This window comes from Grampus griseus, assembly GCF_964374135.1.
Source record: "Grampus griseus genome assembly, chromosome: 20".
NCBI classification, from domain to species: Eukaryota; Metazoa; Chordata; class Mammalia; order Artiodactyla; family Delphinidae; genus Grampus; species Grampus griseus.
This window is the reverse complement of record NC_139014.1, coordinates 14995179-15010314: the sequence shown is the minus strand read 5'-3', so window position 1 is coordinate 15010314 and position 15136 is coordinate 14995179. Positions and strand designations below refer to the sequence as shown.

At 35.1% G+C, this 15136-nt stretch overlaps 1 protein-coding gene across 3 annotated transcripts in view; it reads left to right on the top strand.

Moving 5' to 3' along the window:
- Positions 1-15136, top strand: part of TANC2 (tetratricopeptide repeat, ankyrin repeat and coiled-coil containing 2) — a 320473-nt gene that overhangs the window by 189236 nt on the left and 116101 nt on the right. For all 3 annotated transcript variants that reach the window (XM_082679739.1, XM_082679740.1, XM_082679738.1), the window contains one exon: positions 13159-13284. In XM_082679739.1, coding sequence (XP_082535865.1) covers positions 13159-13284 — 126 coding nt within the window. The remainder of the gene's footprint in view (positions 1-13158; positions 13285-15136) is intronic.

Here is a 15136-nt window from a genome sequence, read left to right as displayed (position 1 = left end):
TCAAATGATTTCACTTTGAGATTTTAGGTTTTAAAAACTTTCGTTTTAAAAAACATTATTTGAGAATTCCCTGGCAGGCCAGTGGTTAGGATTCTGAGCTTTCACTGCCAAGGGCCTGGGTTCGACCCCTGGTCAGGGAACTAAGATCCCACAAGCTGCGCTGTGCAGCCAAAATAAAATTTTAAAAACATTATTAAATTGAAGTATATTTCAGTCGAATTTATATTACCAGAAACATCACCTATAGTTTGAGAGAGTGACAAGCAGGCAAGAATTCAACTTCCCCATTCGAAGAGCTCAGTATTTTCACAGTACACTGGCTGTCTTACCATAGTAGAATCATCAGGTACCTTACCTACATTGCTAAAGAATAACTCAAACACCACTAGCAGTCTCAGTCATAAGGGGATGATACAGATAATAAGTGGCTGGAATATGGAGCCATTATTCTTTAGCAGCTGTTCAGAACTACGTCAAGGGATATTTTTAATACAGCTAAGTTGCTGTTTAATAATTCAGACCAAGACTTTTGCAGAACGGTTGGGCATTCTGACATTTTCAAAATGCATCATCATCTGGACTTTGTCCATGCTACAAAATCAAAGTTATGTTTGTCTTTCTTACTTGCCTGATGAGTGTCAGGATGGCTGACACAAGATAATAAACTGACACAAGATAATCACTGACACAAGATAATAAAATACTTATTGTAGTCAAGAGCTCTTTCCAGATGTAATTATTTATGTTACGCAGATGATGGTGTGATGCTTCTTGCCTTTCCCATCTCCCTTCTGTACCTTTTCTAAACCATTACTCTTTGTTCCGTCCTCTGGAGACCATCAGCATCTGTCATCAGATGTGATTACGAGGAGCATGGCTCATCTGGAAGATCAGTAACTGCAGAAGATTCTAATATTAATTTTTCAAGATTATTCACTTTTATATAATGACAGAAAATTTTCTCTCCTGGGTTCTTTTAAATATGATGATCCCCAACCATGACATCATTTTTAGAATCCTAGACTGCTATAACTTATGAGAAATTGCTAGGCAAATTCAATCTATCCAAAAGAGAAGCATTTAAATCCTTGCTTACATAAAAATGGAAAATATAGCTACCAGCCTTAATGGTACATCCCAATTTACTTCTTAACCAAGTTGCAGTGATTTCTAAGAGAACTGGCTCTGTTATTTGAGAAGAACACTGAGCACTTAGTAGGAAACAGAGGTATAAGCTTCTTTTGTTCTCTTTTTAGTTCACTAAAGAGATTATAAAATACTTTTCCCTTCTTGAGAGTAAGTGTCTGTAAAGATTCATTATTTTACCCTATGCAAAAGCTAACTTTAAGTTTTACAAAAAGTTGTACAGGACTAATTAGACAGATATGATTCATCCCTCACTGTCTCTAAAGGTTTCTAACACTGTTGCTTTCCAGAAATTGGCATAAGGCAGCTGTCAGAAGCATCAATAAGTTATCAGACGTTTCTCTAACTAATAGATATTGAAGAAATTGACTGTATAGAACCCAGGTTTCTATACCAGGTATTTTAATCACCGGGTAAAAGTATAATTTGAAATATGTTTTTTAAAAAACTTTAAAAAGCAAGCAGTATTTTATCAGATGAAGAGTACATTCTTCCATTATATGGATTGTAAGATTTTTGTCTATTTAGAATTTTATCTTGTAAGCACTGTTATTCTAGTTACTTAATAAAATCTATTAAATTGTGGTCAACTTTTAGGGAATTATTCAATTTGTGAATTTTTCAGACTTCTTACCTGCCTCTCATGGTATATTTTTGCAAACTGCCATTTAGCAACTTCACTGTTTGTAGTCGTCAACATACTTGTGGCTACAATTGTACTTCAGTAACTTTTTGCATATCCATTGGAACAGTGACTGAAGCAAATATTAAGATTTTTTGGGAGAATTACAGGAGGGAATTCTAATTGACATCCATTGTTGTTTTGGTAACCTACTTGGCTACAGTGTGATAAATGCTATAATACAGTAATTTATGAAGTACCATAGGAACACAGAGAAGGAAGCATCTAAGTGCAAAGGGGAGAGTAGGGTAGAGAAGAACAGAAAACATCACAGAGAAGGACAAATAAGAATTCACTAGGAAGACTAAGAGAAGAAAGAGGAAGGAGGCACCAAGAAGTTAAAAAACTTGGCATATAATTGGTATTTCTCCATGACTAGGACCTGGGGTATATGGAAGGAATGGTAGAAAATGATGTTGAAAGGGATGCCAAAGACCTTATGCACTCTGATGTTATGTTGGGTTTACTTTGTTGATAGTGAGTTTAAACAGGAGCCATATTATCACGTTTGCAGTTCAAAAGAATGACTGTACGTATCCATCCCTTATAAGATAGACTGAAGGGCAAAAGCCTGGAGTTAGAGAAAATAGTTAAAAGCTTCTGGTATTGTGCAAAATTATAGTGAATTGAATTGCCAGGTTATATCAATAGAGTTGAGAGAGTGGCTTGAGAGATCTTCTTCTTTTTTACCTTAAAAAATAACATTTATTAGATTTTTTAATACAGAGAGATATAAAGAAGAAAACAAAACAAGAAATGAGCTATAATCTCCTTGCCCAGTGGTTCCTGCTGACATATTCTAGAAATTAAAGATTCATATATATTATATATGTAAAATAAAAATTCAGATTCAAACACAAAAGGAAAAGCCACTTTCCCCTCTCTTCTTAGTAAAACGTTAATATTATGATTCTTTAAAAAATATATATTATACATACAATATTCATATTATGTACGTAATATAATATATATTATATAGCTACATGTGATTGTAATATATGTAAGAGACATGTGAGGTCAAAAATCAATAAGATTTATACAAGAGAAATGAAAGCATATGTTCTTACCCAGATTTACACAAATCATAGCAGCTTTATTTGTAATGGCCACAAATTGTCAGTATCCCAAATGCCCATCAACAGGTGAATGGATAAACAAATTAAGCATATCTTTACAGTGAATACTACCCAGCAGTAAAAAGAATGAACTGATACTGCAACAACATGTATGAATCTCAAAATAGTTAATGCTGAGTGAAAGAAGCCAGAGTTTTAAGAAGTACATACTGTATTACATTTATATAAAATCCTAGAAAATGCAAGCTAGTCTATAGGCACAGAGGGTCTCTCTTGCAATACAACCATCTGCACGTGCGAGTTTCACCGAGCCCTCTTTGTATGACCCTGTGGGAATTGGGGCTCATAACTGACACAATGTCGATACTCTGGCTACTGTTACTCCTCTGAGTAATAAACTGTCTTTCATTTATGACCTAGATGTCTCATGTCTTCTTCCTCAAGCATCCAGGCTTGTTAGCTTACAAGTAGGATAAAATATCAGATCCTTCACAGTTCTTGACAATGAAATACCATTATACCCATACCTAAAAAAATTAAAAGGAACGGCAATGCCAAGTGTTCGTGAGGATGTGATGCAATTGGAATTGTCATACATCGCTGATGGGGGTATATTAATAAATTGGCATTACCACTTTGTAAAGCTGCTTGGCAAGATCTGTTAAAGGTGTATAAAGCTATATGTGCATGTTATCTAAGACCTAGCGATTCCACTCCTGCATAGACTAGCCATCAAAAATAAGTCCTTATATTCACCAAAAGACAGATATAAGAATGTTCATATCAGTTTTAGTTATAATACCCCAAAGCTGAAATTAATCCACATGTCCATCAACAGTCTTGATGAATTGTGTACAACAATGAAAAAGAATGTACTACTGCTATAGACAACATCGTGGAGAGTGCACACTATATGAAGTATGTATATTTATATAAAGTTCAGAAAGACAGACAAAACTATGGCACTTCTGTGGTGAAGAACTAAAGTAGTGGTTACCTTTGGTGGGAGTATCAATTAAGGGAGCCTTCTATATCTTGATCTGAATGGTGGTTGCATGGGTGTATACACAGATAAAAATTTATTGAGCCAAATACTTAAGATTTATGTACACTATGTATATAAATTATACCTCAACTTAAAATACATATAAAGTATATATTTAAGCTCTTGTCTTTCTAGAAGGGTTTTCCTTTGTCTTTGGTTTAGAAATAGCAGTCCTAGGTGACATCACTAGATCTTTGAAGAAATACCTATTTTTAGTGTTGATTAAAAATATCCAAATAACTTCAAGAACTGGATGATTTACTTAAGGTGTATCAAAAGTTTGTTCCTTTTTCTTGCAAATAGTATTCCATTGTACGTCTCTACCTCATTTTATCTGTCCATTCACCAAGTTGATGGACATTGAGGTTTTTTCCATTTTTTAGCTATTGTGAATACTGCTGCTATGAACATTCTTGTGCCAGTCTTTGAATGGATATATATTTTCATTTCTCTTGAATAGATACCTAGGATTGGAATTGCTGGATCATAGGGTAAATCTATGTTTAACTTTTTAAGAAACTGCGAAACTGTTTTCCAAAGCGACTGCACCACCCACAGTGTGTGGAGACTCCTGTTTCTCCACCTCCCGTCTACCATTTGTTATTATCTTACCTCTTATTATGGTTATTCTAGCAGATGTGAAATGCTGTCTTGTGGTTTTAATTTGCATTTTCCTAGTGACTAATGATGTTGAGTTTATTTTGTGTGCTTATTAGCTATTCATATATCTTCTCTGGTGAAATAACTATTTTTTATGGGCTGTCTGTCTTCCTATTAGTGAGTTGTTAGAATTTGTTGTATATTCTGCATACGAATCCTTATCAGAGATGTGTTTGTAAAATATTTTCTCCCACTCTGTTGCTTATCTTTTTGTTTTCTTATCGATGTATTTTGAAACACAAAATTTTTTAAAATTTTTATTCCTTTATTGAAGTATACTTGATTTACAATGTTTCAGGTGTACAGCAAGGTGTTTCAGTTATACATATATATTTGTATGCTCTTTCAGATTCTTTTCCATTATAGGTTATTACAAGATACTGAATACAGTACCCTGTAGGTCCTTGTTGGTTATCTATTTTATATATAGTAGCGTGTATCTGTTTATCCCAAATTCCAAATTTTTCCCTCCCCCCTCCCTTTCCCCTTTGGTAACCATAAGTTTGTTTTCTATGTCTGTAAGTCTGTTTCTGTTTTGTAAATGAGTTCATTTGTATCGTTTTTTAGATTCCACATACAAGTGGTATCATATGATATTTGTCTTTCTCTGTCTGGCTTGCTTCACTTAGTATGATAATCTCTAGGTCCTTCCATGTTGCTGCAAATGGCACTATTTCATTCTTTTTTATGGCTAAGTAATACTCCATTGTATGTATATACCACATCTTCTTTATCCATTCATCTGAAACACAAAAAATTTGATGACATCAATTTATCAGATTTTTCTTCTGTGGACCATGCTTTTGGTGCCATTTTTTTTAAATCATTTTAACAGAAAGTAAAACTGTTTATATCAAGTATTATAAAACACTGATTTTTCTTTGTTATTGAAGTTTATTTTAACTCAAGTACTGAAAAATACTTCCTTACATACTTAAATGCTTTCTTCCTTCTTTTTTTCCTTCTACCCTCCCTCATGTTAAAACATAAATAAAAGGGATAATATTAGTCTAAATTGTTATTCCGATAAACCTTAATTATTGATTAGTTTTTCATCTATCACAGTGGTCATCTCATAACACTGGCCTTTCTGGCTAGCAGAGATTTTTCAGATTCCTAAGCAGTACTGATCATGCTTCTTCAATAGATCTGTCCTGGAGAATAGGATTTTATACTGTTGGAGGAGCACTTACTGACTATGTTGAACAAAATACTTCATCAGAGAATTATTTCTTGTCAATGTTGAATGTAATACAAACAGACCTGCTATTGCCTACAGGGCAAGTCATAGGTCAAGGAGTAGTTTGTATGGGAAACCATGTATCTGTATCTGTAACCATGTTCTGTATCTGGAAACCATGGTTTCAGATCCTCACACAGAGGCAGGAAAGTAAACCAAACGACTCAATTATTTTCAAAATTTAATAGATTATAGGTTGAAAGTGTTTCCAGAATGTAGAAGGACAAAATTACTTTCACCTGCTGACTGTATAATGTGTGTAAATATATGATAAGACCACAATCTCTAGTAGCTTAAGTGATTAGATACCTAAATCAGTTTTTACAGTAAATTGTATTAGCTCAGGAGGGTCCTCTCTTCTCATTTTAGCTCTAGATATATATGTTTTCCTTTACTTTCTAATGTACGTAGAAGTGGTTCCCCAAGCTGGGGGAAGATCAAATACTCACATCTCCTTGGTGAACAGGAATGATTGATGATTTCAAATATGAGATGAGTTTGAAATAGGGAAAAGAGTCAGTATATTTTACTTATTAAATTGTTCTAAGTATATGAATGGGGTTGGGGAGTGATGAATGCCAGTAATAAAAGGCTTTGTTCAAACTCAGCTTTTAAATTTCCTTCTTTTTTAAACTTTATCTCAGTATGAGTGATATAATTATTTATTTTAGAGACCAATTAATGTTGAATAATGATATGAAAATACCATTTTCATCACATTTTTAAAAACCTAGGGAATTAGTTGTTTAATTGGTCCTTGCTGTGTTCTAGACTTCTCCCCACCTGGGGAAGAGAAGCATCCTCTTTAGCTTGAGCTTTGTGGCATCTTTACAGGACCACATTTGTCACGACCAGGAAATTGTCAAGGAATTATATGAGGCTGATGCTGGATTGAACTCTGAAGAGTAAAACTGTCTGTGTTATTCCATAATTCTTGATTTTAAAGAGAATTGGAAAGGATATGTGGCTTTTATAACACTTTTATTTTCAGGGAATGGAGTCAGCACATATAAAATGTTTATGGTGATTTATTTTTTTAATATTTTCTGAGATTTTAACTCACTACAGTGTATTGAAGTAACATATGTAATGAAATTTTTTAAACAATCATGTACTTTTCATTGATTACGAAAGTAGGTCTGATTGAATAAATATATTGGTCAGTTAGATTTAGCTATATACCTTTAGCAACATAAAGATTCTTAAACAAGTGAAGTCTAAAGTTAATGTACCAATTAAAAGCTCCATATACCACAAATGAAAATAGTACTATTTACTGAAAACATAAAAACTTTTATCTTGAATGATGAAGTGATTAAAGGTGAGTTTTGGCAGTCTAGCATTAAAGGTTGGGTTTTTCCTGGAGCAGCTCAGTTTTCTGAATATAAATTTAGAAGTTTATGCACCTTTAAATTAAAATCGTAAAATATGAAAAAATCAAAACTGTCTTTTATTGTTTTCAAAATGTAAATCACTATTGCATATTTTTAAGCCTGTTGTGTTGGAAGGAAGCAGAGAACCCTTGTGGACTTGTGGTTGCATGGCAGAAATTATCAGAGTAGGCTGTCTGTGGTCATCCTTGATGTCTTAAAATGAGATTGGCAATGAATTGGAGGGATATGAGAAGCAGGAAATGTTCACTTACAACAGCTGTCCTCAGTGCTTTGTGTGAAAATGAAGAGTCTATCAGGGAAACATGCAAACAACAGAAGTCAGTTAAAATATAAACTCTCACCATCTGCTTCTTAATGTTTGGTGCTGCACATTTTCCTCAGAGAAGGATCTTAAGAATCAGGTAAATGCAAAATGGGAATCCTGGGGGATTTAAATGAATCCAATCGGAAACTGTAATAAAGATTTTACCAAAAAGAGTAAAATCAGAAATGGGCTTTTCTGCAGTCAGAATGTTGGCTTTATGAATCAAGGGTGTAAGAACAGCAGAGTGGCTTCTTGCCCAGGCTGTAGCAAACATAAAGTGTCATTCCAGGCTCCCTGCTCAGGTCAGCCAGAATGGCAATTGTGCTACTAAAATCTGTTTGCATTAGTGGCAACTGATATAAGAAGAAACAATTTAAACTGATTCCAAACTCTGTAATACAGAGTTGCCTCTGGAATGTTTTGTACCAAATGTCATCTGCTGGATTTCTTCCTGCCCACTTGTGTATTAAATTCAAAAAGTATGTCAGTTAAATGTTCTGTAAATGAGTCAGCTGTTCCAATCTGATGAAATCTCAGAAAAATATATGCTCCCTTTTTCCACTTCCCTCTTCCTTCTCTGAAAACAAGGATTTTTAATGACAGATTTTATGGGCTTACTTTTTTAAAGCATTTTCTTTTTACATAAAACTTTTTATTGTTGACTTGTTTTTCCTATTTCATCAGTTCACTTCAACTTATCTGATTAATTCTTATATTTGTATCTAGAAAGTGTTCATTAAATATTACAGTATTGATTTAATTTGACAGAATTATCTCAAAAAAATTGCCAGGACAATTTCACAGTAAGAGTAGCACTACAAGGTGGGAATATATGTGTCCCTATAGATCTATCACTGGTGTTTTTATGGGATGATGATGTACAAGGCATTGTTGTTATAGCCACCTCCTTCATCCTTAGCTTTCAGATAACCCAATGAGACAAAACCTAATTTGTTATTCATTGATTGTTTAAATATAGGCAAAACACAACGTGTATGTTAAATACAATTATTTAGTCATTAGAATAGCACTTATTGAGCATATGCTATATATGCCAGGCACTCTTCTAAGCACTTGAGAATCATCAATAAACAAAACAAAGATTCTCACCCTCGTGGAACTTACATTCTCACCAGGGAAAGTAAAATAAACAGAATAAATAAGTAATTTATATAGTATTCAATACAGTAGAAAGTGATATGTGTTATAGAAAAAAGTAAAGGATCAGCAGTACCTGAAGGAAGATTTTATGAATATCATTGGAGCCAAGCATATTACCATAGTGATGTCTGTTAAACATTAAGCAGAGCAATAAGGAAGGTGAGGATAGAGCCAGACAGATTTCTAAATCTAAGTAGGACTAGCCTGGAATTTAGTTCTGTATTGAGCATTACGTGCAGGGCACTCTGATTTACTCTAAAGGAATGTAGTTATCAAAGAAGAATCAGACATTTCCTAGTTGCCCTCAAGAACCTACCATAATCTAGTGAGGGAAGACAGACATGTAAACAATTAGCTGAATAACACAAGTTCTAATTAGCCATATATGTATATGGTTGCTGAAAGGGAGAAGCAATTAATTCTGCCTGGGGGATCTATCAGGGAAGCAGAAAAAGTGTAGCCTGAGCAAATTTTGACAATGAGTGAGATGTTTGGCAAAGTATGACAAAGACTTTTTCTCAGAAATTGGCTTGCAAATAGAAAAGATTCATGTGACTACGCCGGAGAGTACAACTACGTACAATTAGTGAAACAAAGGCCACAGCGCATAGAATTTCAGATCTCTTGGCTGATCTTTCCAGTATTTGTCTGCTAAGTCTTTAAATACTATATTTGAAGGGACAAGAATTTTGAAAATGATGAAGCAGAAAGAAACTGAAAATAAGACTAAGGAAAACAACTTAATAAGGAAAAGAGGCAGTAAAGAAATTATTTTGGATTATTTGATAAAATAGTGATAGATTCAGAGATCAGAGAAAAAGATATTATTGCCAAAATAAGAAAAAGAATGAATGTTTTAAGAGACTTAGGTAACACTAGCCATAACTCAGTTGCAGTCTAGAATAAAGCAGTAGTTCCCCATTGGCTGGTTCAGAGCTATAGTGCTTGATACTGAATATCTCTGCTTTTCCTTAGTTCAGTTTGCCTGTGAGTATTTGGACTTGTAAAGGAATGACCTGTTTTTCAGTTCGGTTATTGCAATATTATTTCTTTTTCTTCTAATGTCATTTATCTGAACTGAGAAATGTGCTGATTCCAAAATATATTTTACTACATTTCTTGGTTTTGTGAAAAAAAGCAATAGAACAACTGATGTTCATTTTTCTAGGAATTACTATGGTAAAGCTTAGTTTAGTAAAACTTGTTAAGTTCACAGTAAACATTTACATTTTATAAAAGCTGTCAGTAGCTCTTCATTTAATATAAGAAGTTGAACCTGTGAAATGAAGGCTGTGCCAGAAGATTTTTTTAATACAAAGAAATTAAAATGGATTATGTAACTGCTATTTAACTTAAATCTATACTCCAAGTATAGATCTCCCATAGTTTAATCTTTAAAAGAGTCATAGATGGATATAACGTATAAAAAGGAAAGACTTTAGGCTTCTTTTTTTAACAAAGCTTTTTGCTCCACTTCATGTTGTGTATTTCTATATCATTCTGCCTACTGTTAATGAAATATATATTCTCTTTTTATTAAAACATATCAAACCATCTTAGTGTGTTAGCATATAGAACCATTTTAGTAAAAGTACCCTGCTAGAACCTTGCTTTAAAATCATATAATGTACCATTAATATTGCCATAATGATAACCAGAAATTTCTATCACTCATCCAGCTGTTACAGTTTTTATTTGAATTTTGTTTTAATGTGAATAAAAGAAAATAAAAAATTCTCATTGTCATTGGTCTTTTCATATTACTCTTTAGTTTATCAGCTTAAAAAGTACCTTATAAGTATTTTTCTTATTAAAAAAATAACAAATTTGGACTTTTGTTCTTTTGTTTCTTCTGCAGAAAATTTTGAAGTGCAGAGATATATTGGTCTGTGACATGCAGGGCACCTTACTGTGCATTGGCAAGGCCTTTATTGCCCAAGTTTGATCACTGCTCTTTGAAACCATAAAAAACAGAGAATTGAGGGAAAGTGACAAAGATGAAGAAGGAATGAAAAATAAGCTTTTTAAGAAAGAATTAGATTTGTTTAGGTTTAAAAGGAGAGGAGGGTACAATGCAAATAGTGCTCACTGGATTGAGAGTTAAGATAGCTGGTTTCCAGGCCTGGCTGTCCAGTGAATAAGTGAGTCACTGTAGATAAATGACTTCACTGTCTCCTAAACTGTGAAAGGAGGGGATCTGACTAGATTGGGGTCAGCAAGTATTTTAGGCTTTGCAGGCCATATGGTCTGTGTCGAAACTATTCAACTCTATGGTAAACAGCTATTTAAACAAAGAGGCAAGGCTGTGTTCCAGTAAAACTTTATGCGACAGGCCAGATTTCATCCACAGGCCATAGTTTGCTGACCTCTAGTCTAGATGGCCTTTAAAACATCTTTTACATCTGCGTTCTGTGATATTGCTTTATTATCAACATCACATAGTAAAAGAATTGCTGTTCTGTTATTTTCTATGCTATCTCAGCCAGGGGCTAGCCAGGAGACAGAAACCACAGAGATATTTTAACAGAAGACGTTATATATAAAGAATTGTTAACTAGGTTTTAAAGAACTGAAAAGGTAAAAGAGAACACTGAGATATCATGGACTTAGCAACTTCAGGAAGCAGCTACCACTTCTGAGCCTGTAAACGAGAAGAGGTTGGGATGATTAAACCATAGAAGCTTGGGGGAGAGGCCCCACAAAGCTGAAACAAACATCTCTGTGAAGGGGCCATGCTCAGCTGATGCTAATATTTCTGAGTTCCAAGGAGGGCTCTGTGGGGACAGGACTTCTGGGGGCTGCCCACCCCCCACCTTTTTTTTTTTTTTTTTTTTTGGTAGCTACACACATATGGATAAAGAACCTAGCAAAAGAAAATAGACTTTGGTTAAAACAGGAGGGATTGTATGAAACATAAGAAAGAACTAATTCACAGAACCAAATTAGAACCAGTGGGGATGGTGTAATTGTCTCCAGTGTTTTTCAATAAGAGATTAGAAAGTTATCTATTCTGGATAGTTTTAATTTCAGAATGCAGAAATCGAGATTATCTTTTATTCTTCTGATATGTATTCTCTTTCTGTCTCTGGTGTGTCATGTGTCATTTGGCTTCCCTTTCTTGGTTTAAGTTCCCTGGACTAGCTTTCAAAGACTTTTATTTCCTTATAGAAACTATATGTATAATTTGGATAAATTCCTTTTGTGTGGGTTTCCAGTAGATCCAGGTAAATAAGACAGTTGGGGTAATTGAAGGGTGAGGGGAATATATGTCTCTTGCACTTGTTCTTATTCTTTTCTCTCTCCCTCTCCCTCTCTTCGATTTTCTCCATCTTTTCTCTCTCTTTTTCAGCTCATGGAGCTCTTTGTAACTGACTTTGTGCCATTCATCATAGCCCTCTTTATGTTATTGTTATGTCTTACCTTGACTGAGGATGTGGACGTTGCTTCACTGGAGCTCAGCAGCCAAGAGTGATCTCAGTTTGCTTCCTTTCACCCACTCCAAAATGTCCCAGAGGTAGACTAGCAATGGAGCCAGCAAGGGCACCAAGAACAGAGCCTGGCGCACAGGAGTCTCTCAGTAAATAATTGTCATGGAATTACTGAACTAACCCCCAGCACAGTATCTTACATAGTTGGCAACAGATTGAATTAACGGTTTAATTAATCACGTATGAGCTCTAAATAACCATTTTCTGATGGAAGTTTGGGGGTTTTTTCTTTCTTGTTAAAAGCTTTTTGTCTTCAGCACTTCCTGATTCTTGGACTCAATAGCTCTCAGTATGTAGCAGTGCCGTTTTACCCCCATCTTCTGCCATTTTCTCTTTCTCTTTCGTGGCTAGGTTAGGGGTTAAAGGATTTATAGACGCAGTGGGAAGCCACTGTTACTTGACCTTCATCTTCAGAGAGCAACAACACGTTCTTTGGAATTCATGGACATTGGCATTTCCCTAAATGCTATTTGGCAATTCTCTGTCCGTTGTCCCAGGTGCCCACCTTTCCATTATATACATATATATACACACATGTGAAAATTGTTTTTAGGATGTTTTCATATTTCATTCTTTACCGTGAATGGGAAATGTTGAAAATAGAGCTTCATGGTTCTTTTCTAGCTTAATATAATTTGGAACAGATTTCTCCACTGATGTTTATACAGATGGGATTTGTGACCCAAAAGAAGCAAAAACTAATAATCCTTGTTGTCAGGTACTAATGTGTTTGCCAACTTGTTGCTAGTATTCTCTATAAGCTCAGGCACTTGATAGTAGTGAAGGAGCCACAGACAACTCTTGACATGTTTTCCTGGCACATGTTCCAGACACTGATGAGGACTTTGAGTTGAGCAAATTCTCAGTAAATGTATCTGCTCTGATTCCGAAGTCTGGAGATACAGACTAACTGACAGTTTTCTAAACTTAGGTATTCTGACTAAACTCTTCTGTCTTATCAGCCACAAGCTCCACCCACTTGGAGGACCTCGCTTACCTGGATGAGCAGAGACATACACCTTTGAGAACTTCTCTTCGAATGCCAAGACAGAGCATGGCCGGTGCTCGCACACAACAGGATTTAAGAGGTTAGAACCACAAGAGGGCTTTGCATGGGGATGCCCAGGGGAAAATGGAAATGGGCAGTAGGCAAAAAGTTCCTTTGTTTCCAATTTCCACACCTATTTAAGCCTCCCTTAAGTGAGCATGTAACCAGTTCATTTCTGCTGAATCTAGAGAGAAAGATGAACACAAATACGTTGTACTCATCATCATAGAAAGGCAGTGTAATTACCAACAGTTGGAAGCATTGATTCCTTGAAATTCTGAAAGAAAACAAGTGGAAAGGGCTGGGGTTGATGGGGGAAATAACCTTTTTAAGGTCCTGGATTTTAGAAGTAATTGTTGACCAATTTCAGCCCTAGCCCTATTGCAGGTGAACTTGATGCTGCTAATTTGTTTCACTAGAGAATGCATTTCATTTACATTCTAGTGGCCATTTCTAGTGACATACAGTACTTTTATTTTCTTAGAATTTTAGTGCTTCTAGTCCTGTCCTGGCAACATCTAAACAACTTATCCTTTTCCCATTCAGACACCTGTTTTTTGTGCATGCTACATGCTTCTGCAGTCAGGAACCTGATGTTTTTGAAGACTTTTCATTTTGTTATAACCACAGTCTAGTTGAGAGGCCTGTTATTGGTGTCTCTGCTTGTGCCTCTTGTTTGTTCAAGTGAACCAAACTGTCTGTGATAGTCTTAACAGATGGTCTGCTTTCTCTAGTATCTAGTAATCCATAGCTCTACTACATCAGGTGCATTATTTATTTTATCTTATAGATTATTTGCATCTTTGCTCTTCTCCTCACCCCTTTTCCTGTGCCCTACTCTAATCTGTATAGTGCCACATGCATAACTCACACAGGAAGGGACTCAAACATGCCTGCTGTCCATTCTGGAAGTCATTATGCTGACCGTTTTTCACTGATGGCTCAGAAACTAGGAGCATAAGATAATTAGTTGTATTGCTACAATTACCATACCTCCCATCAACAGTGGTGAGTTGATGGCCTCAGTCATGGTTTTAGTTCCCAATCCTATCCATCCTGCTTGCTGTTTCTTCAGTTAGCCACATCTTAGTTGCTTATCCCAGAAAGTGGAATTATGTCAAGTATTACTTTAGTGCTGCTATACTGATCATGTCCAAAGCCTGAATAAATTTATTCAAAGGCCAACTAAATTATTTGTGCCATGACCAGAAGGCATAATAAAGAAGATGGGATATAACTATTGATCTATATAGACCTTCAGATTTGATTGAAAATATGCCACATTGGCATCACCTTGCATTGCATTACTGAAAAACATACTGACATTGTTGATTTTATTTTCTGCTTTGCTAGTCATTGAATAATGGATTTTATACTACATCAAAAACAAAATAAATGACAGATTCCAGCTATGTATTTTTGAGAACCCTTCATGTTGGGTTTTATTGATACTTGATGACACATGTCTACTTCCAGTATCTAAAGATTTTAGTAAGGTCTTCGACAGATACATTCTGGTGACCTTGATGTTTACACATAGATATCAGCTGTGTATAGAATACAACGAAAATCTTTTCCATTTCACTGAGCTTCAGCCTAAACATTCAGTAAAACCAAAGCGCCTCCAAAGATTTTTCCAAAGCATACCTAAATCTTTAGGAAGCTCTCCACCTGAATAATGCATTCCTAACAAAACTAATTTCATATCCCTTGCAGATAGGGTTTCAACTTACTGCTTACATTAATACTTAAAGATGGAGTTTGTCCGTTGATGAGTGTGCTATGGTGTTAGTGTTTCAGTTCCTTAAAGCTGTCTTTTCTTTCAATAAGTTTTCTTTTAGCAGTCCAAAGGGTTGGAACATGCCATCCAGTTGAGTGTATTAATCCATAAG